This window comes from Heloderma suspectum, chromosome 1 (genome assembly GCF_057233095.1).
Source record: "Heloderma suspectum isolate Gila_16-S chromosome 1, 16-S_ref, whole genome shotgun sequence".
In the NCBI taxonomy this organism is placed as follows: domain Eukaryota; kingdom Metazoa; phylum Chordata; class Lepidosauria; order Squamata; family Helodermatidae; genus Heloderma; species Heloderma suspectum.
In genome coordinates this window covers 246993601-247016353 of record NC_139458.1, presented here as the reverse complement: position 1 = coordinate 247016353, position 22753 = coordinate 246993601, and the positions used below count along the sequence as shown (strand labels likewise).

General features: G+C 42.8%; 1 protein-coding gene across 12 annotated transcripts in view; it reads left to right on the top strand.

The window, feature by feature from the left end:
• Positions 1-22753, top strand: part of WDPCP (WD repeat containing planar cell polarity effector) — a 303153-nt gene that overhangs the window by 209906 nt on the left and 70494 nt on the right. For 11 of the 12 annotated variants that reach the window (XM_084823159.1, XM_084823110.1, XM_084823149.1 and 8 more), the window contains one exon: positions 10420-10522. In XM_084823159.1, the coding sequence (XP_084679285.1) occupies positions 10420-10522 (103 nt within the window). Of the gene's footprint in view, positions 1-9650; positions 9782-10419; positions 10523-22753 lie in introns of those variants that run through there. The other variant, XM_084823214.1, reaches the window with a different exon arrangement.

Below are 22753 nucleotides of genomic sequence, written 5' to 3'. Positions count from 1 at the left end.
GATCACCGCAGATGGTGACTGTAGCCATGAAATTAAAAGACACTTGCTCCTTGGGAGGAAAGCGATGGCAAACCTAGACAGGATAGTAAGAAGCAGAGACATCACATTGCCGACAAAGGTCCACATAATCAAAGCTATGGTTTTCCCAGTAGTAACATATGGCTTTGAGAGCTGGACTATAAGGAAGGCTGAGCGCCGAAGAATTGATGCTTTCGAACTGTGGTGCTGGAGAAGACTCTTACGAGTCTCCTGGACTGCAAGGAGGTCAAATCAGTCAATCCTAAAGGAAATTAATCCTGACTGCTTATTGGAAGGACAGATACTGAAGCTGAAGCTCAAATATTTTGGCCACCAAATGCGAAGAGAAAAGTCACTGGAAAAGTCACTGATGCTGGGAAAGATTGAAGGCAAAAGGAATGGGACAGCAGAGGATGAGATGGCTAGAGAGCATCACTGATGCAATGAATATGGACTTGAGCACACTCCGGGAGAGAGCGGAGGACAGGAAGGCCTGGCGTGCTATGGTCCATGGGGTCATGAAGAGTCGGACATGACTTAATGACTGAACAACAACAGACATTGCTTTTGTTGTTTTTTGTCCAAATGCAAAAAGCTGTTGTGCTCTAGACATGTTACTTACTAGAAAGTTCCTTCACTGGTATAGTTTAAGACATGCATTCCTATTATTCTGATCAATATCCAGGGTGTGCCATAAAAAATATGGAACTTACTCACTGGTTCTGAGTTTTTACCATTTTCAGAGTAACGGTTAAAACAACTCTTTAAAGTTAGGATTTATCCCAATACTACAAATGGGGGGCTAAGGATAAGAGCTAAAGAATTGGCAAGGTGTCCTTGGAACTGAGGGATAGGATAAAAATACCCACAATAAATAAATAATAGGCTGCCTGAGAACACACAGTAAGATTGTGGCTGAGATGAGATTTGAATCGGGGTACTCCCATGTGATAGTGGTCTTAAGTGCCACACTATGCCTATTCTCATATAAGCAGTTTGTTTATTTATTTATTTATTTCATTTCTATACTGCCCAATAGCCAAAGCTCTCTGGGCGGTTCACAAAAATTAAAACCAAACAGCACACAATAAAACAATTTAAAATATATAGAACATTAAAGCCACAATATAACAATGCAACCACAATAAAACCTAGCAGCAGTGCAGGAGTTTAAAATACAGATTTAAAACAGCAAAGCTAAAAGTTCAGAAAGCTAAAATGCTAAAATGCCTGGGAGAATAAAAAGGTCTTCACCTGGCAAAAGGAATACAATGTAGGTGCCAGGCGAACCTCGCTAGGAAGCTCATTCCAGAGCCAGGGTGCCACAGCAGAAAAAGCCCTCCTCCTAGTAGCCACCCGCCTCACTTCCTTTGGCAGGGGCTCATGGAGGAGGGCCGCTGACGATGATCTTAAGGTCTGGGCAGGCACATATGGGAGGAGGCGATCCTTCAGATAACCTGGCCCCAAGCCGTTAAGGGCTTTAAATGTTAATATCAGCACTTTGAATCAGGCCCAGAAATGGACTGGCAGCCAGTGCAGCTGGAAAAGTACTGGCGTAATATGAGCTTGCAGGCAAGTCCCTGTTAACAATCTTGCTGCCCTATTTTGGACCTGCTGAAGTTTCCGGACCGTTTTCAAAGGCAGCCCCATGTATAACGCATTGCAGTAATCCAGACGAGAAATTATCAGAGCTTGGATCACTGTAGCTAGGCTATCTCTGTCCATATAAGGGCATAGTTGGTATACCAGCCTAAGCTGATAAAAAGTGCTCCGTGCCACTGAGTTCACCTGTGCCTCAAGTGACAGTTCTGGATCCAAGAGCACCCCCAAACTATGAATCTGATCGTTTAGGGGGAGTGCAACCCCCTCCAGAACAGTTTGAATATCACCTAGCTGGGCAGACGAACCACCCACTAACAGTACCTCCGTCTTGTCTGGATTGAGTTTCAGTTTATTGGCCCTCATCCAGTCCATTACCGTGCCCAGGCCCTGATTCAGAACAGCCACTGCCTCATCTGGATTTGATGAGAAAGAGAAGTAGAGCTGGGTGTCATCCGCATATTGATGGCACCTCAGCCCACACCTCCGGATAACCTCCCCCAGCAGGTTCATGTAGATATTAAACTGCATAGGGGATAAAACAGAGCCCTGTGGAACCCCATGGCACAATTGCCATGGCACAGAGCAATAATCCCCCAGCACCACCTTCTGGAATCGGCCATCCAAGTAGGAGCGGAACCACTGTAATGCAGTGCCTCCAACTCCCAACCCAGACAACCTATCCAGAAGGATACCATGGTCGATGGTATCGAAAGCCGCTGAGAGGTCCAGAAGAATCAACAGGGTCGCACTCCCCCTGTCCCTCTCCTGGCAGAGGTCATCCCACAGGGCGACCAAGGCAGTTTCCGTTCCAAAACCAGGCCTGAAGCCCGATTGAAATGGATCTAGATAATCCGTTTCATTCAACAGTGCCTGGAGCTGTCCTACAACCATTCGCTCAAGCACCTTGCCCAGGAAGGGGATGTTGGCCACTGGCCTATAATTGTTAACATCCTCTGGCTCCATTTTAGGCTTTTTCAGGAGTGGTCTAACTACCACCTCTTTTAAAGCAGCAGGCACCACTCCCTCTCTCAAGGAGGAATTTACAACCTCCTGGACCCAGCTGGACATCCCCTCCTTGTTTGATGTGATAAGCCATGAAGGGCAAGGGTCAAGCACACAAGTGGTCAATCGGACTTGGCCAAGCACCTTGTCCACATCCTCAGGCCTCAGTAACTGAAACTCATCCAATAAAACTGGACCAGACGGTGCTCTGAACGCCTCTACCAATGGAACTGCATTAATCGTGGTGTCCAATACATGACGAATCTGAGCGACTTTATCTTCAAAGTGCCTTGCAAACTTATCACAGCGTGCCACCGAGGCTTCCACCGTCTCTCTCCCTGGCCCAGACTGTAACAGGCCACGAACCACTCAGAAAAGCTCCGCTGGACGACACTGAGAAGATGCAATGCTGGTGGAAAAGAACTGTCTCTTTGCCACCCTCACCGCCACAGAGTAGGCTCGATAGTGGGCTCTTACCTGTGTTGGGTCAGACTCAGCACGAGTTTTCCTCCACCTGTGTTCTAGCCATCTCCCTTGATTGTATACAGCTGCTGTTGCATTGGTTATTATATATACCGCCGATTGTAATAAGTATTCTACAACCCTGTTCTTAAAGGGCTTCATTGGATCAAAACTAATATCTTCAAACATAATACTGTAATTTTAAAAATCATATATTACTCCAACCCCCCCCCCTCACACACACACATCAAATATAAATGAAACAATTATTATAAATTCCTACAAAGTTCAAATACAATAGAAAAGGACATACCACCTACTTTTATTGGGTAGTAACTAATCCTACTTATGACAGCAAGGATCAAGCAATATTAAAGTTGTTAGTTTTAAATCCTTTTGTAGTGTCTTCCAGCTTTCAGCTGCTGACAATTCAAAAGGGCATCCACTATAGTGTTACAGGTAGGATAGACCTGAGGAACAGACACTTTAATAAAAGTGTCAGATCTTTAGTGATGGCCTGATCAGTAAAGAACAAGAAAATTCTGAACACTTGGAATTTTGCCCAGAAATATCCTATACAGATAGGTGTACATCGGATGACTTGAAATCTATGAGATGGCAGTCTAAGCTAAACAAAAGTGATTATTGAAAAACAGCAACCTACAAACCAGTCAGATTTAAAAAATATTGCAATTATAACAGAAACAAAATGAAACAAGAGCATAACAAGAAGGCATATCCGTTCACAGTAACCGTTCACAATACAATTAATAAAAAAGAAAGGAAAAAAGATTCAACACTTTTTTTCAAATATAGATTAAAATAAGTAGACTTTATAGCTAAATAAGACAAAACCAATAACTCAACTGTAGGGTGTACATGGAAATGCAGCAAGAGCAGCAAGATTTTCAGACCATTCAGTGATAGGAAGGGCAGCTGTTTTCCTGTTCCCTTTCTTGCCCCTTGCAAGATTAGAGCCTTGCTGCTGTGGTAGGTGGTGGGTGTTTATCTTTCCAACCTTGAAACATAAGATATAAATGTACATAGTTGCTTACTCTGCAGTGAAAAACTAACAAAGCAAGATTGGCTAGTTGACAGCTATTATCTTCACTAAACTGACAGTATAAACCTTTACCCCTTTAAGAACTTGCTTAGGGCTCCTTTCTGAAAATCTTACTAGGCCTATGGACAGAGGAAGTACAATATTTATGGCAAATTTTTATTAGTTTGCCCCAAGACACACATTGTTCTAAAACCACACCTGTTTTAATCTCAAAAGGAGTACTAGGCATAATCAGACTACTAGAATTCTGAGAAGCTGTATGCTTTCATGTTTAACGGATGTTTGTTACCCTCTCTAAGGTTTTTGTATGCCCTAATCCTATATGCGTTTGCATTTCTTACTATTTAAAGATAACCTTTATACAGTAATTCTTCAGGGAGAATAGGGGTTTACTGCATCATCCCTTTACTTTTACCCTTAAGTTACTGATTTGTGACTTCCTAGGAGAATAAAAACAAGTTTTACAAGTTTACTCCATTTGTGACTGTATATACTTGAGTAGCAATTAGGTGGTATAATTACCAGTGAAAACACTACAGAATACCTATACATCTTTTTGAATATTTATTGCAGTGGTGGTCATATAATAAGTACAGGGAGGGCAGCACCCACCACATCTCCCCCTGCCTCTCACTGTCCAAAACAGCCCCCCCGCTCAGCCCTGCCTTAGCAGATTACTTGTTTAATCAGTAAGCATAGCATGCACACTGCTGAATTTGGTTCTTATTTTTCGTCTCTTGGAATAATCTTGGCTGCCTGGGCATGTCCAGGGTGCTTCCCCATTTAGTTCAGACTGCAGAGAGGGCACGGCAGGCATTGGTGAGTAATGCTTTGTTTGCCTCCCAGATATGGCCATCAGTAGTTCTCCTGCACCTGCCTAGGAGCAAGCATTTATTTTTAGAAAATGGGGATCCATGTCGGACCACCATAGCAATCAGTACTCTTTGTTAGTGGTATTTAAAAAAAAATCCATGTACCTACATAGACCAGTTGTCCTTTTTCCAGTTTCACTCTCATCAAGGCAGATGAGGAGAGGAAGAGATCCCTCAGTTTTTGGCCTCCTTCCTTTACCTTTGAGCAGCAGCACAGGAATGAGAAAGAAAGAAAGAAAGAAAGAAAGAAAGAAAGAAAGAAAGAAAGAAAGAAAGAAAGAAAGAAAGAAAGCAAGCAAGCAAGCAAGCAAGCAAGCGTGAATTGATGTTTCCTTAAGTTTTCCTATTTCCCCCTCCCTTCAATTTCCCTTTTCTCTGCAATCAGGGTTGTTGCTGAAACAGAAAAATGTGGGTCAAAGAGAATACTTTTGTGTTGCTGTGTGAATCACCCCCCAACTCTTTGTTTTGAACTCATGATCTTGAAATTAGCTTGTCACAGTTTATATTTTCCGTGCAGTGCTGGTGTGAATTCAAAAGACTGTTTTTGTCTGTTGTCTGTTCCTCACCTACTGCTTTGCAGGCATGCTCTCAAAGTTAATTTGTCTCAGCTTCCCCTTTCTGTGTAATGTATTGCTGCTGTGGAGCAGTGAAATGTGGAGTGTGTTAATGTGTTGTGGGGATCAGACCCAACCCTCCCTTGCAGTTGTGATTCTATGAAGTGACTTGCCTATTTGCCTCATTTTGCCTCTCTATGAAATGGGTTTCTGCTTGAGTCTCTCCCTACCCTACTTTTAATCTTGGACAGATTGTTGCAATGTGGAGTGCTTCTGTTTAGTGTTGCAGCAAGCCAGGCATGTCCTCTTCCAGAATAACACATTCTATCCTCCTTCCCCCTACCCAACTAGATCTAGCTAGATCTGCTTAGTGTGACTATTTGGCTCTGTCTACAGTTAGCTGCCTTACCATCCACCTAACCAGTCCTAACGGGTATCTGCTGCCACTGACTTACTGTGTTTGGAATGTTAATTCTAGTATTTTGAAAATACTAAAAAAAACCTGTTCAAATTGCTTCTGTTATGAATTAGTAGCAAACAAAATGGATAAAACTGTAAAGAGAAAGCAGTTTTATAGTGATAAATTGATTTATTTTTTCCTAAAAGATTAACAATTCTTCAGGGGAAGATCACATTCTCAGTTTTGATAGAATACTCCTAGATTAGAAAATTATATTGAACTGTAAGCATGCACAGGACTTTGGTATGCATAGCCACACTACTCTCACCTTCCTGCATGCACTCGGTCAAAACCAGTCAGGGAATAAATGCACCATCCTTCCCTAATCCCAGTATAGTAAGCATGTAGTCACCATACAATCTTTTAACACCAGAGCATGCAGAAAGGATGGGGAAGAAAAGGATTACAGTATCTGCGCACTGCGTTCTACATTTATGGTTGTAGCTGCTTACACCATTTGGGTAACAGAGAGTGGTTTTGCTTTTGCTTTTTTGTCCATTTCTCAGGTGCACATCTCTTGTTTCAGGGATTTCATTCCAAATACTATTGTTGCTCTTCCTGTTTTTTTTAAAAATGTGCAAGACATAGAGAATCTGTATTTTACTGTTTGGAGAATGTGTTCCCATTTCGTTGAAATTATGACTCAGCACTGTACATTGGCAGTAAGGTAGCAGAAGTTGCTCCTTGTCCCAAAGACCAAAGAGAAAAGTGAAGAGAACTCTTTCATAGAGAGTGAACATTACAGGAAGATTCTGTTCCTTTATATCAGGGGTGGGGAACCTGTGGTCCTCCAGATATTGTTAGACCAACTGCCATCAACCCCAACCAGCACGGCCAATGGTCAAGATGATGGAAGTTGTAGTCAACTACATCTGGAGGGCCCTGCTTTAAATTATAATTTTAATAGATGTTTTGCAGGTGGACACATAAGAAAAGGACATGAACCTAGGGGCATTAATTTGAAGATTATTATCACTTCTTATGAGAAGAAGCAAGTAGAACTTTAAATTCTGCAAAGGGGGGGATGTGCAATAGGGAAAAATGTGTACTTTGTTTTAAAGAAAAATAACCCCTTTTTGCAAACATGCTGCCAAATTTCACTGGCAAATCACCTCTTTCCCCCATTATGCTAGTTACGTTGTGCAAGCATTGGTTTATGCTAACACAACGTCACTGGCACTAGCACACTGTTGGATACTACCCAGGGGACTGCAGAGAGAGGGGGAGTCAACCATGATGATCTCCTCCTCAAATCTCTGCTAGATAAAAAGCCTGCAATGGATGGAAGGAGACCTTCCATCCGTGGGAGGTTTTTGCTGGATCCAACCTAATTACATCTGGAGAAGTATCTTACTAGATGTAAGCATCAAAAAATGGGTCTGACTCTGTCACACCATGACAAAGCACAAGTTTCTTTCTGAAGAAAGAGGGACCATCTTTTTCTTTCTTAAGAAAAAAGTTTATAAATAAAATCCCATCTTGCACCCAAAATAATTTCAAGCAAGGCAGGACAGAGGTCCAGAAGCACCTACTGCAACACAATGTAATGGATACTGCCTGGCATTCAGAAAAATGAGCTCCTAATATTTCTCCCTTTAGACATTGCTTTCCTTGCCTAGACACACATTTTAATCAAAATCTCACTGATTTTATCTGCAAAGAAACCAGAAATTTTCTCACAGCAGGAGGGACTTGCATCAGCAGCCAAGTGAAGACAGTCTGGATTAACCAGACTACTTGCCACCTGGAACAAATCCACTGATTGAGGCTTCACAGATAACACATTGGAAGCAAAGGAATATTTCCTTTCCTTTTCTTTTTTTACATGTACACACATTCATGGCAAAAAAAATATAATTCCTATAACTTGACTTAGTAAAATCTTCTAACTGGATTCTCCTCTCTCTGTCTTCCATCTTCATTTGTTTTCAGATCACACATAAAATCAGGGAAAGCCAAAGAGTAAAGCACCTTATATTTAAAGTCATAAGGACTGTACATTAAGGCCAAAGGCCACCAGAAAAACAAATTCTCACATAGTGTGTCCTAGCAACATTCAGTTTTTGTGTATATTTGCATGTATGAAAAGGTACTTTAGACGGGCTTTAAACACCACACTCTCTTCAGCAAGAAATGCTGTGCTGTGTACCCTGCACTCCAGTGGGAAGCAAATTGCTGGGAAGCAGGAACAGCTATCCCATATTTCTTTGCATGCAATAGTAGAAAAGGACAGTCTACCTACCAGGAGGTCAATAGTAATTACACATGGTTCACAAAATATTTGCATTGTGGCTTTCAAGTAGCCCCGAGAAACAGAAGTAAAGTACTGTTGGATCTTCAAGCAGTAATTTAATACTACTAATACTAACGTATATCTAGCCATAGTTCCAGTGGTAAATTATTTAAAAAACTGATTGACAACAGGGTGGACAATGCTATTCCAAGGAGATCTCTTTTGATATCCCTTGTTCCACTTGCTTAGGCTTGTCTGCAACTTAGCACAAACTGTGCAACTGTTCAAGACAGCAAAAACTTAACAGGAAAAATGAGGAGGGAAGATAACTAACAGAGCAATCTAATGGTCACCTAGGGAACGCTTCGATGGCAGAGCACTCCAAAAAATCCTTTGCTCTGCTGGCAGATTCCCAGCAGAGCAGAAGTGACAGAGGTGATGTTCGCCTCTCCATCCTTTCTGCAGAGATTTCACTAGACATGCTTTTGAGGACTTGCGGAGATGGGAGTTGGGAATCTTTAAAATACTGCGGATCCCCAGCACCTTCTTCCCCTATATTATGTTCAGCCACTTTGCAATTTGGGTTCAGTCACACATCTAACCAAGAGGGTGTCTCCATGGTCGATTTGCTGCGAGCTGGCTCTGTTTGGAGGTCGTTTGGGGGCACATGATGCCATGGCCATCCCACAGCCACCCTGGAGCTTTTTGTGGAAAAAATGGATTTCCTGAGACCACTTTAAGTCTGATTCTTTTCCTTAAGTTGGGTTCTCTGCGTTATAGTTGTTCTGTGCCCCAGTCTCTTAATTTACTTTAGGTATGCTAGCCCTGCCCAGGGGTGTGCCTTTCACCGTGACCCTGGTCAAGGGGTGTTTCTTGTCCCTGTGTTTCCCATCCCTGTGTTTCCCAGCACAAACCAATTAGTGTCTACTTAGAAGTAACTCCCATTGTGGTCAATGAGGCTTATCCCCTAAATGCACATTTCTGAATTTACCGAGATCCCCCTCAAGTGAAATAGCAAATTTTAAAGCACTAATTCCCTAAAGGCTGTGAAGTGCTATCTCGAAGCTCTGTTTCTCCAATGTTTAGTTTATTGTTGTTAGGAAGTAACTAATGCATAGCTTCGATCCTTCACAGCATCGGTCTAGAAAGGGGGCTGATTGGAGCCACAATCAAGTGTTTACAGGGGTAAATGCTGACTCCTAAACAGGAGCTTAAAGGGGAAGCAGAAAGTGGGTTAGAAAGGTGGCTGGTTGGAGTGTTTATAGGTGAAAGGCTGACTGAAGTCCCCTAAAGGATGTGAAGTGCTATCTCAAAGCTGCATGTCTTTGATGTTTGATTCATCGCTTTTTGGAAGTAATTAATGTGCAGCTTTGATACTTCACAGTATCGCAGAACGGGAGCAGCGGGGGAGACTGGTTGGAGCCATGTTACATCAAGTGTTGGGTTACAGGCAGACTGAAGTTACTTCCCCCCAATGGTTGTGAAGCGCTAGATCGAAGCTGCGTGTCTTTGATGGTTGGTTTACTTTTCAGAAGTAATTAATGCACTGCTTTGATCCTTCGCAATGGGAGCTTCAAGGGGATGGAAAAAGGGAGGTAGAGCCTGGACCAGGGGGGAGGGAGCTCCTCTTATTGGGTGTGCAGCCCCTGCCGGTCTGATGACGTTCACCCCAATTCCCCCACTCCACATGGAGTTATGTTCCTGTAAAGTGACTTATAATTGTACAATCCACTTGTTTGTGGAGCCCTGCATGGACCAAAGCCGATTCCTTGAAAAATCTGGGTAATCCTCCATCCGCTTCTCCTTCCATTGTCATGGAGATCCCCCCCCCCATGTTTCCTTTCTCCTTTGCTTTTCCCTCTCCTAACTGGGGATCTGCTAAGCTCAGTTTAGTTATACTGCAGGGCTGAGAGCTTTATATTTTCTGTTAATAGTTAACACTTTATTCATTATTAAGTGCCAGCAGGGAAGTGAAAATAATAAACCTGCATTTCGAAAGAATAACACAGAGAAAATTATAAATATAGTCTCATCACTTCCATGTGTGCTTCTAATCTAAGCAATAAAGAAACCCTTTTCCTTTTCAAATTCTTCTTTATTACTTGTCCAAGATTCGTTTTAGATTAATCTTTTATTTTGCTTTATTTCTGAAGGACATCCATTACTTTGCACTAGATAAGGGTGAATTGGCACTAGCTGAAGTGGCAAAGGAAAAAGCTAGCAACATTGACACAGAATCAATAACTACTGGAGTTGGTAAGAATTAATTCTGTTTTTAAAAATGGCTTTTTTGTTTAAATCAATACTTGTTCTTGTATCACTGTCATGTTATGCTTGTAGCAGGGTTATTGGCTAATTGGAATTGTTTTTTGGGTGGGAGAACAATGATTTGCTTAAGAGGAAAAGGTAAGCATACAGAAACAGCCTTTAGATAGAAAAGTGAGAATGGTGGCATTGTAGAAGTGCCAAAATAAGCTAGAATTCTTTACAAGGCAAGAACTGGAGGAAGGATAAATTAATTCTTTGCATATTGCAAACAAAAAACAAAAAACCCTAGATCATGAAATCCATATTTATGCTATACATTTTCTTTAAAAGCCATGTTTTAGGGTCATGGTCACTCTGAACAGGTTTTCAGAGAGCACACTTCAGTGAACCAGTTAGATTCACAGAGGGCTAAATTTGTAAATCATCTGGTCCTAAAATACTTGTGTTGGTCAGTGGGTCATCAGTCTCTAAGAAAAATATATAGTCCAGATATAGATATAGTCCAGATTTGATCCATGTAGTGTTTTGTGACTGAAAACCAATTTTCTCTTTAATTTTTATATACTGGTACAGACTGAAGCAATACGAAACACCCCCACTTCTGGGTCATTATTTTACAGACATATGCATGCAGATATATATTTTGCACTTGTGTATCCATATCAGGATATGAAATGCAAAGCGAGATTTCACCCTAAGGAATGCACATTTTCCTCTCCTTTCCAACTTTCCTTCAGTTCCTGTACTGAAAAGTATACACTGTAAATGTTACAGAAGGTGAGGCTGGAGGAAATTCAAAAAGATTCTAGACAGAACTTATCCATCTAAAGAACAGAGAGAAAAGAACAGATTGACTTTATGCCCTTATTTGTAAAATATCAGTTTCCTGCACTAAATGCAGGATTTTTTTCAATAAACTATATGAAAATTGCTGGTATATTTTACCATTATTATTTAGGGCAAGAAGGAGGAGAATGTACTTTAGGTGAAGATAGAACTGTATGGGTTGTATCAAAAGGTGTTATTCCGCCAGTGGAAAGGAAACTGCTGACAGAATGGATTTACCCTCCCCCCTGCAGCTTCCCACGCTCCCCCAAAAGCTGCTTCGGAGGGTTGGTGGACCTTCTGGGCTGGAGCTGATTTGGGGGAAAGGGCACATGGGGCTTCAGGGGGGAGGAGGGGACAGAAAAGTCCTGTTGCATGACATTGGCTCCAAGCCAAAAGCAGGATGGGTTTGTGTTATTTTGATCATGGCAAATTAGTTTAAGAAAAAAATGACAAATAAGACCCATACTACTTTAGAATATATGTCCAATTTGTGAGAGTAGGATGTATTCTGCAGGTATGTGTTTTCAACTAATGTGTCATTACTTAGCTTTTTGTTTGCATGCTGATGCCTAGTTTTACATACAGAAACCTATATAATATTCATAATCCATCTCATAAAGTGAATGATACGTTTTCTCTGTGCTACCCCAAACACTTCCATGCTACCTCACTCTTAAGCACTCCCTTGTACCCCATTTTCTGAGTCTGATTGACTTGCCTCTCTTCCAGGTTCTATGCGCAAAGATTTCATCCAGTGTAGCTCCCTTGGTCTCCCCGCTGTTATTACTGTAACCTCTGAATAGTTTGTAGAGACACATATATAAATAAATGAGAACAACAGGTTCTTTGCCAAGTAAAATTTAAGGGTGAAATGACTTGGCAACTCTTGTAGTTCAGTAAGACAATGAAATGTCAGCTATAAGCCCTATGCAGGAATGCTTGGAGTTGTAAAAAAAAATCTGTCTAAACATGCATAGGATTGCACTCTGACCTGTGTTTAAATAGATTAAACAAAAAAAAATAGATTTCTAGTTTAATCTACTTGCAGGACTACCATTTGCCAAGTACATAACTAAATTAATGTGAAACAAAACATTCTCTGCCCAGTGAAAATCGGGAGTAAAATGACTTGGCAACTCTTGTAATTTCTCTTGTTTTAAGAGAAATCAAGAGAAAATACTGTTGGTTTCACTTGACAGTTTGTAGAAGGTGGGGAAATGCAGCTGATTTTTCTGCTATCTCTGCCTGTTGCCTGGGCACAAACAAACATTGTTAAGATTAATTCCATAAAAGCTTTTTAAGAGGCCATAGTCTCAAAGGGCTTTTTATGTTTGAAATCCCATGTGAGTGCATCTTGTGGCATTATGAGATCAAAATAACACTCAATTCTGCAAAAGTATAATGTCCCTCATTCGGCCCAATCCCCATTCAAATTGGAGAAAGATGGCCATTGAGTATTACTGTAACTAAAAGGATTTACATAGCATTTTGTCTATAAAGCACCTGGAAACCTTCCATCCTCACAACATTCCTGAGAGACAGAATGTAACTTCTGTTTCGCACAGGGAAAACTGAGGCTAGTTTCTGATGATCTGATAGAGAAACAATTCATTTCCAGGTCTACCAAGTTCAGTGCCCTCTTTACAGCACTACACTAGAGGGGTTACTCTTTAATAAAGCTTTAGCCCAAAGTTAATTGCTGTCCAGTTCTTTTTTATTTTTATTTTTTGCCCATAGCAGACATACCTTTTCCCTGCCATGGTGGCTCCCTGCTGGTGGCAAACTGTGCACCTGCCATGTCATAAGCAGAAGCTTCGTTTTTCTGTTTCAACCCAGAGCACTCGGTGATTAGTTTACTACAATCAAAGGAAATTCCCACTGAGTTCCATAGGACTTATTCCGAATTAAGTGTGCATAGGTTTATAGTCTAAAAGAAGGTTCACAAACTACCCTTCAGTGAAGGAACACATCTATTTCAATCCCCATTTACCCTTACACTCCGGGAGAGAGCGGAGGACAGGAAGGCCTGGCGTGCTATGGTCCATGGGGTCACAAAGAGTTGGACACGACTTAATGACTGAACAACAACAACCCTTTTGATTAGATTCCCAGGACCAGATTCTCTGCCCCTATCCACCAGAACAGGGAGACCAAGGGAGATGGAGAGGCACCCAGGACCAGCTTAAGAACATAAGAGCTGTGCTGGATCATGTCAAAGGCCTATTAGTCCAGCAGTCTTTCTCCACAGTGGCCAAACTGATGCCTGTGGGAAGCCCACAACCAGGACATGAGTGCAATAGTACCCTGCTGCTCATGTTTCCCAACGACTTAGTTTGATCTACTTGGCAGGGCTACCATTTGGCAAGTACATATCTAAATTAATGTGAAACAAAACATTCTCTGCCCAGTGAAAATTAGGAGTAAAATGACTTGGCCACTCCTGTAATTTCTCTTGTTTTCAGACAAATCAAGAGAAATTACTGTTAGTTTCACTTGACAATTTGTAGAGGCGGGGGGAATGCAGCTGATTTTTCTGCTACCTCTGCCTGTTGCCTGGGCACAAACAAACATTGTTAAGATTAATTCCATAAAAACTTTTTAAGAGGCCATAGTCTCAAAGGGATTTCTATGTTTGAAATCCAATGTGAGTACATCTTGTGGCAAAAAACATAGTGTATTTTAATGTTTTAACTTTTGTAAACCACCCAAAGAGCAGTCAGCTATGGGGTAGTATAGAAATGTAAATAACCACAACAACAGGTATTGAGGGACAACACCAGCACAAGCTGTCCCACCATTGTCACCCCCATCTCCACCCCCGTTGCTGCCATTACTACATGTCCCACACACCCCTGTCCCATCCCCCACCGCATTGTCATTGCCTGGGCTTTCTGAAGAGCTGCATCAGCCGTTCAGAGAACTGGCCACAGCCAGGCCCAAATGCCTGGCTCTGAGGGGATCCTTCTTCAGAACCAGGCATTGTGGGAGGGGTGTCCCAGGAGATCACTTGTACCATACAAGCAATCTCCTGCGACACCCCTCTCACAATGCCTGGCTCTGAGGAAGGACCCCCTCAGAGCCAGGCATTTGGGCATAATCCTGGCTGGCTCGGACCAGCTGCTTTTGCTGGCTGACATGGCTCTACAGAGAGCCTGCCCAACCTCTGGTTTGCTCCAAGATTCTCAAAGTGAACCAGAGGGCAGGTGGCTGCTCCAGAGAGCCCCACTGGTGTCTGCTCTAGAGAGCCCCATTGGCCACTCTCCCACTGCAGCATTTGTGGCAGCGGAAGAGAGCTGGCAGGATTCTCTGGAGTTGTCGCTCCACAGTGGGTGCGCCAGGTGTCCAGCTGCTCCGGGGAGCCCCACAGGCATTGCTGTCCTGAACACCCAGCAGTGGTGGGTTGGAGGCTCAATTTGCCCCTCCCTCATGCCACCGCCTGAGGCAGAGGATTCACCCCACCTCAGAAGAGAGCCGGCACTTTTGAGACGCATACTGCCTCTGATAGTGGAGGTAATATCTAGTCAGCATCACTAATAGCCATTGATAGCCTTATTGTCCATGCCTAATCCCTTTTTAAAACTGTCCTAGTTGACAGTGATCACTACACCTAGTGGAAGAAAATTGTATAGTTTATATACTGAGTAAAGAAGTACTTTATTTTATTTGTTATTTTTATATCCCGCCTTTCCTCCAAGGAGCCCAAGGCAGCATACGTGATCCTCCTCCTTTCCATTTTACTTCCTTTTGTCTGTCCTGAAACTCCCACCATTCAGCTTCATAGGATGACCCCAGGATCTAGTATTATATGAGAAGAAGAAAAACTTCTCCCTATCCGCCATGCATAATTTTATACAGCTCTACCAGCTTTTTCTAAGCGAAAAAGCCTTGCTTCATACGGGAGGGCTCCAGCCCTCAATCATTTTGGTGGCCCTTTTCTGCACCTTTTCCAGCTCTACAATATCCTTTTTTGAGGTGTGGTGTATACACAGTATTCCAAGTTTGTTCACACCATAGGTTTGTATCACGGCATTATGATATTGGCAGTTTTATTCTTAATTCCTTTTCTAATTATACCTAACAATGGAGTTCACTTTTTCTACAGCAGCCGCACATTAGGTCAACAATTTCATTGAGCTGTCCACCACAACCCCAAGATCTCTTTCCTGGTCAGTCACCACCAGATCATACCCCATCAGCCTAATATATACACACACACACACACACACACATGTGAAGTTAGGGTTTTTGCCCCAATGTGCATCGCTTTACACTTGCTTACGCTGAACCACATTTGCCATTTTAATTCCATTCTCCCAGTATGAAGAGATCTTTCTGGAGCTATTTGCTATCCCATTTTATTTTAACCATCCTACATCATTTAGGGTTGTCAGCAAATCTGGCCACCTCATTGCTCATCCCCAAATGCAGACCATTTATGAACATGTTAAAGAGCATTTATCCCAATACAAATCCTTGGGGGATTCCACTCTTTACATCCCTCCATTGCAAGAACTGTCTATTTATTCCTAGTCTCTGCTTTCTGATCTTTAACCAGTTACTGATCCAGAAGAGGACCTCACCTCTTATGCCATGATTGCTCAGTTTCCTCAGGAGTCTGGTGAAAGACTTTGTCAAAAGTCTTTTGAAAGTCCAAGTAAACAATGTCTACTGCATCACCCCTACCCACATGCTTGTTGTCACTCTCAAGAACTCTAAAAGGTTAATGAGACAGGATTTTTTTTTCCAGTTTGTCAATAAGGTTTAGAATAAGGCTTACCCTTTGTCTTTCCCTTCCCTATATTCCATAGAGGAGAAGGAAGAGCTGCCACACATGAAATTATCTTTGGAGTGGCAGCAGCTATCTTTGAAAGTAACAGTGTATCACTTACTCTGACAGCAGATGCTTTTGGCAAGATACTGTTACAGTGACATAGGTAAGTGCTGCAACTCCAAGAATGATTCAGTTGTGGCCCTTCCTCCTTCAAATATGGCAGAGGAGGGATACAATCTAATAAGCTCAAAAATGAATGAATGAATGAATGAAAACCTATTCAAAGAAACACTGTTGGTAGAAATTCCAAGCCAAAAAAATTAAAAAGGAAAAGAAGAATATTTGAGATAAACTATCCCAATCCAGACCAAAACTCAGATGGTGGCAGAGAGGAAGCTCACCACCCCTTCAGTCCTGAAGCCACATTCATGACTCTGTGTGTGTGTGTGTGATACAGTTGTAGTAGTAGTAGTAGTAGTAGTAGTAGTAGTAAAGCTGATTTTGAGAAGTGGTAGACACGTATGGGTCACGAAGAGTCGGACACGACTGAACGACTGAACAACAACAACAGACACGTATGCCCCCTCCCTCTGAAGTCTTAGAGATGCTTTTAGGAGTCCATCTACATGGGACTTTTACTCCAGTTCTACTCCACCCTCAAGTCTATCTTGTAAGCCCCTTCCAACCCTTTCTGTTGTACAGTCGTTAAGTCGTGTCCGACTCTCCATGACCCCATGGACCATAGCACGCCAGGCCTTCCTGTCCTCCGCTCCCTCCCGGAGTGTGCTCAAGTTCATATTCATTGCATCAGTGATGCTATCTAGCCATCTCATCCTCTGCCGTCCCCTTCTCCTTTTGCCTTCAATCTTTCCCAGGGTCTTTTCCAGGGAGTTTTCTCTTCGCATTAGGTGGCCAAAATATTTCAGCTTCAGTATCTGTCCTTCCAATGAGCAGTCAGGGTTGATTTCCTTTAGGATGGACTGATTTGACCTCCTTGCAGTCCAAGGGACTCGTAAGAGTCTTCTCCAGCACCACAGTTCGAAAGCATCAATTCTTCGGTGCTCAGCCTTCCTTATAGTCCAGCTCTCACAGCCATACGTTGCTACTGGGAAAACCATAGCTTTGATTATATGAACCTTTGTCGGCAAGGTGATGTCTCTGCTTCTTACCGTGCTGTCTAGGTTTGCCATAGCTTTCTTCCCAAGGAGCAAGCGTCTTTTAATTTCATGGCTACAGTCACCGTCTGCGGTGATCTTGGAGCCCAAGAAAGTAAAATCTGTCACTGCTTCCATTTCTTCCCCTTCTATATGCCAGGAAGTGATGGGGCCAGATGCCATGATCTTCGTTTTTTTAATGTTGAGTTTCAAACCAGCTTTTGCACTCTCCACTTTCACCTTCAACAAGAGGCTCTTTAGATCCTCTTCACTTTCTGCCATTAGGGTGGTATCGTCTGCGTATCTGAGGTTGTTGATAATTCTCCCAGCAATCTTAATTCTGACCTGTGATTCACCTAACCCGGCGTTTCTTATGATGTACTCTGCATATAAATTAAATAAGCAGGGCGACAATATACAGCCTTGTTGTACTCCTTTCCCAATTTTGAACCAATCGGTTGTTCCATGTACAGTTCTTACTGTTGCTTCTTGGCCCTTGTATAGGTATGATTCTGTGTCAGATGAAGCACATTGCTCCCTGTAGCTAGCCTGGCATTTCTTGCCCTAAATCCATTTTTTTCCCAAACTCATTTTGTGTTGGATTTTCCCATCACAGTGGCTTCACTGCCATTTGAGAGTCTGTGTGACCTCAGCTGGCTTCAGTGCGGGCTGGTTGAAGCGGTACTGATTGGTGGAAGGGAAAGTTGCATGGGGCGGGGGCGTGGGGAGAGCAGAGGGATAAACATGTGTACCCGGCAGTAACTTCTATTCCACTTCGCTGAGTACAGGAGCAGCCCTGCTGCTTTGAAACTGCACTGTTGCGAACGTGGGCTCAGTTGCTTCCTCTCACTTTAAATATTGACTGAACATGGGAGAGGGAAGGGGAGTCAGCCCTGCTGTTTTGAAACTGCACATTTCAAAACAAACTGTTTTGAAACTACAATTGAGCACAGCTAAGAAATGGTGGATGCCTATTGATTCCAAGCTCCGTAGCTAAGAAAGGGTGGATGCCAGGGCAGAAAATTTTAATGAATGTGTGTGCTCAGAAGGACTTAATTGAGCCCATGTGGGAGGGGAGGGGAAAGCCTGTTGATTGGGCAGTTAATATACATCAAAGAAAACATGCCACTCGTTCTCCCTCTTTGCCAGCTCTGCACTTACTGCTCTCAGCACCTCTTGTACTCCCTCTCATTCTGCTCAGTCTCCGGGCAGTGGCAGCTGCCTGCCTGCCTGCCCACCTCATAAATGTGTGTATATGTGGGGTTTGTCATGAATGTCTACTACTCATAAGCTAGTCTTCCACTGAGCTTCATTGAACGTATGAGGGAAGAAGGGAGGAGGAGCAAGCCTACGCTCATTGGCTGCCCTGCACCTACACAATTGATGACGTTCATTTCTACTCGCCTGCCCCACCCCAACTAATGCGGCTTCAGTTCCCTTTTGCTCTGCAAAAGTGGAGGAATACAGCACTGTGTGTACCATGGAAACAGCTAATTCGTTTCTGTGAAAATGCGGATTTTAACCTCTTCACAAAATCACTTTTTCACTTCACAATCACTTCACAGTCGCTCAGTCATGTCCGACTCTTCATGACCCCATGGACCATAGCATGCCAGGCCTTCCTGTCCTCCGCTCCCTCGCGGAATGTGCTCAAGTCCATATTCATTGCATTGGTGATGCTATCTAGCCATCTCATCCTCTGCCGTCCCCTTCTCCTTTTGCCTTCAATCTTTCCCAGCATCTTTTCCAGGGAGTTTTCTCTTCGCATTCGGTGGCCGAAATATTTGAGCTTCAGCTTCAGTATCTGTCCTTCCAATGAGCAGTCAGGGTTGATTTCTTTTAGGACTGACTGATTTGACCTCCTCGCAGTCCAGGGGACTCGTAAGAGTCTTCTCCAGCACCACAGTTCGAAAGCATCAATTCTTCGGCACTCAGCCTTCCTTACACTCCAGCTCTCACAACCATACGTTGCTACTGGGAAAACCATAGCTTTGATAAGACGGACCTTTGTCGGCAAGGTGATGTCTCTGCTTCTTACTGTGCTGTCTAGGTTTGCCATCGCTTTCCTCCCAAGGAGCAAGTGTCTTTTAATTTCATGGCTACAGTCACCGTCATGCCATGATCTTCGTTTTTTTAATGTTGAGTTTCAAACCAGCTTTTGCACTCTCCACTTTCACCCTCAACAAGAGGCTCTTTACATCTTCTTCACTTTCTGCCATTAGGGTGGTATCGTCTGCGTATTTGAGGTTGTTGATAATTCTCCCAGCAATCTTAATTCTGACCTATGATTCATCCAACCCGGCGTTTCTCATGATGTCCTCTGCATATAAGTTAAATAAGCAGGGCGACAATATACAGCCTTGTCGTACTCCTTTCCCAATTTGGAACCAATTGGTTGTTCCATGTCCGGTTCTTACTGTTGCTTCTTGTCCCTCGTACAGGTTTCTCAGGAGACAGGTAAGGTGGTCTGGTACTCCCATCTCTTTAAGAATTTGCCACAGTTTGTTGTCATCCACACAATCAAAGGCTTTAGCGTAGTCAATGAGCAGAAATGGACGTTTTTCTGGAATTCTCTTGCTTTCTCCATGATCCAGCGAATGTTGGCGATTTGATCTCTGGTTCCTCTGCCTCTTCGAACCCCAACTTGTACTTCCGGTAGTTCTCGGTTCACATACTGCTGGAGCCTAGCTTGTAGGATTTTGAGCATCACCTTGCTGGCATGGGAAATCAGCACAATTGTACGGTAGTTTGAACACTCTTTGGCATTGCCCTTGTTTGGAATTGGAATGTAAACGGACCTTTTCCAGTCTTGTGGCCACTGCTGAGTGTTCCAAATTTGTTGGCATATTGAGTGCAGCACTTTAACAGCATCATCTTTTAGGATTTTAAATAGCTCAGCTGGAATATTGTCATCTCCGCTACCTTTGTTGTTAGTAATGCTTCCTAAGGCCCACTTGACTTCACTCTCTAGGATGTCCGGCTCCAGTACAGTGACCGCACTATCATGGCTATCAGGGACATTCAGATCTTTCCTGTATAGTTCTTCTGTGTATTCTTTCCACCTCTTCTTAATCTCATCTGCTTCTGTTAGGTTCCTGCCTTCTTTGCCCTTTATCATGCCCATCTTTGCACAAAACGTTCCCTTGAGATCTCCGATTTTCTTGAAGAGATCTCTAGTCTTTCCCATTCTATTGTTTTCCTCCATTTCTTTGCATTGTTCATTTAGGAAGGCCTTCTTGTCTCTCCTTGCTATTCTCTGGAACTCTGCATTCAGTTGGATAGATCTTCCCCTTTCTCCCTTGCTTTTCGCTTCCCTTCTTTCGTGAGCTACTTGTAAAGCCTCATCAGACAGCCACTTGGCTTTCTTGCATTTCTTTTTCTTTGGGATGGATTTAGTTGCTGCCTCCTGAACAATGTTACGGACCTCCGTCCATAGTTCCTCAGGAACTCTGTCTATCAGGTCTAATCCCTGAAATCTATTCCTCACCTCCACTGTATATTCATAAGGGATATGATTTAGGTCATACCTGAATGGTTTAGTGGTTTCCCCTACGTTCTTCAATTTAAGCCGAAATTTTACAATAAGAAGCTCATGATCTGAGCGACAGTCAGCTCCAGGTCTTGTTTTTTCTGACTGTATAGAGCTTCTCCATCTTTGGCTGCAAAGTACATAATTGATCTGATTTCGATATTGACCATCTGGTGATGTCCATGTGTAGAGTTGCCTCTTGTGCTGTTGGAAAAGAGTGTTTGCTATGATCAGCGTGTTCTCTTGGCAAAACTCTATTAGCCTTTGTCCTGCTTCATTTTGTACACCAAGGCCATGCTTGCCTGTTATCCCGGTGATTTCTTGACTTCCTACTTTCGCATTCCAATCCCCTATGATGAAAAGGCCATCTTTTTTTGCTGTTAGTTCTAGAAGGTGTTGTAGGTCTTCATAGAACCGATCAACCTCAGCTTCATCGGCCTCAGTGGTTGGGGCATAGACTTGAATTACTGTGATGTTGAATAGTTTGCCTTGGATTCGTACTGAGATCATTCAATTGTTTTTGTATTGACTATGACTGCTACTCCATTTCTTCCAAGGGATTCTTGCCCACAGTAGTAAATATGATGGTCACCTGAATTAAATTCGCCCATTCTTGTCCATTTTAGTTCACTGATTCCCAAGATGTCGATGTTCAATCTTGCCATCTCATGTTTGACCACCTCCAGCTTTCCTTGATTCATTGATCTTACATTCCAGGTTCCTAAACGATATTGTTCATTACAGCATCGGATTTTCTTTTTCACCACCAGACACATCCACAGCTCAGTGTCCTTTTGGCTTTGGCCCAGCCGCTTCACTCTTTCTGGTGCTACTTGGAAATACCCTCTGCTCTTCCCCAGTAGTATATTGGACACCTTCCGACCTGAGGGGCTCATCTTCCGGCGTCATATCTTTTAGCCTTGTGATACGTTCCATGGGGTTTTTTTGGCAAGAATACTGGAGTGGGTTTCCATTTCCTTCTCCAGTGGACCACATTTTGTTAGAACTCTCCACCATGACCTGTCCGTCTTGGGTGGCCCTGCACGGCATAGCTTATGGCTTCACTGAGTTACGCAAGCCCCTTCGCCACAACAAGGCAGTGATAAAATTGTATAAATTGGTATAGCTTATTTAACGTCGGGTGCAGTTGTAAGGCTGCCTTTCTTAATACCAGGAGCGAGCATCTGGGACATACTCCCTCCCCATGTCAATAGGTAATCGTGGCTTAGAGCAGGGCTGGGCAACTTCGGGGGGCCAGGAGCCCTTGCATATATTCAAAATGTTATCCAGGAATCTTGCCCTGGTGCTTCTCAACTCTTGAGGTACAACATTCAGGTTGGGAATGCTGCCATTGCACTTAAAAGTCAACAGGCAGTGAAATTTTACTTAGTCTTTCTACGCAAGCCCCTTCGCCACAACAAGGCAGTGATCCATTAAGGGGTGACATATTGTACCACAGCAGAAATGACAAAACATGTAGCTATTCCAACCTTGAGATAGTAAATTGAGCTATCAGAAGAGCTGCTACAACTGGAAACTGGCTATAAAAATGCCATAATTAATAAAGGATCATGGAAGTGAACAACTCAGCCATTAAGACATTACTGCATCATGAATACTAGATGAAAATTCTATGTAATAAATGTCAAAAAGTTTCCCAAGGCCAGCTTCCAACAAATTGCATTAGGTCACAGCAAGATGAATTCATTTTAACCTTCAGATCAATTGTTTCACCCCAAAGGGATTCATGTTGTGACAAGACAGTCCAATAAATGCTGCATAGTTCAAAGACAAATTGTGGAGCCCCATCCTTTTATAGAAACTTACTTTTAAATGTTGATGGTTTTGAGTTTTGGCCATACCAGTAATAAAGGTGCCCTAACTCTAAGAAATATTAGTAATGTGACAATTCCACTGTTGTGAAAAACCCTACAAGG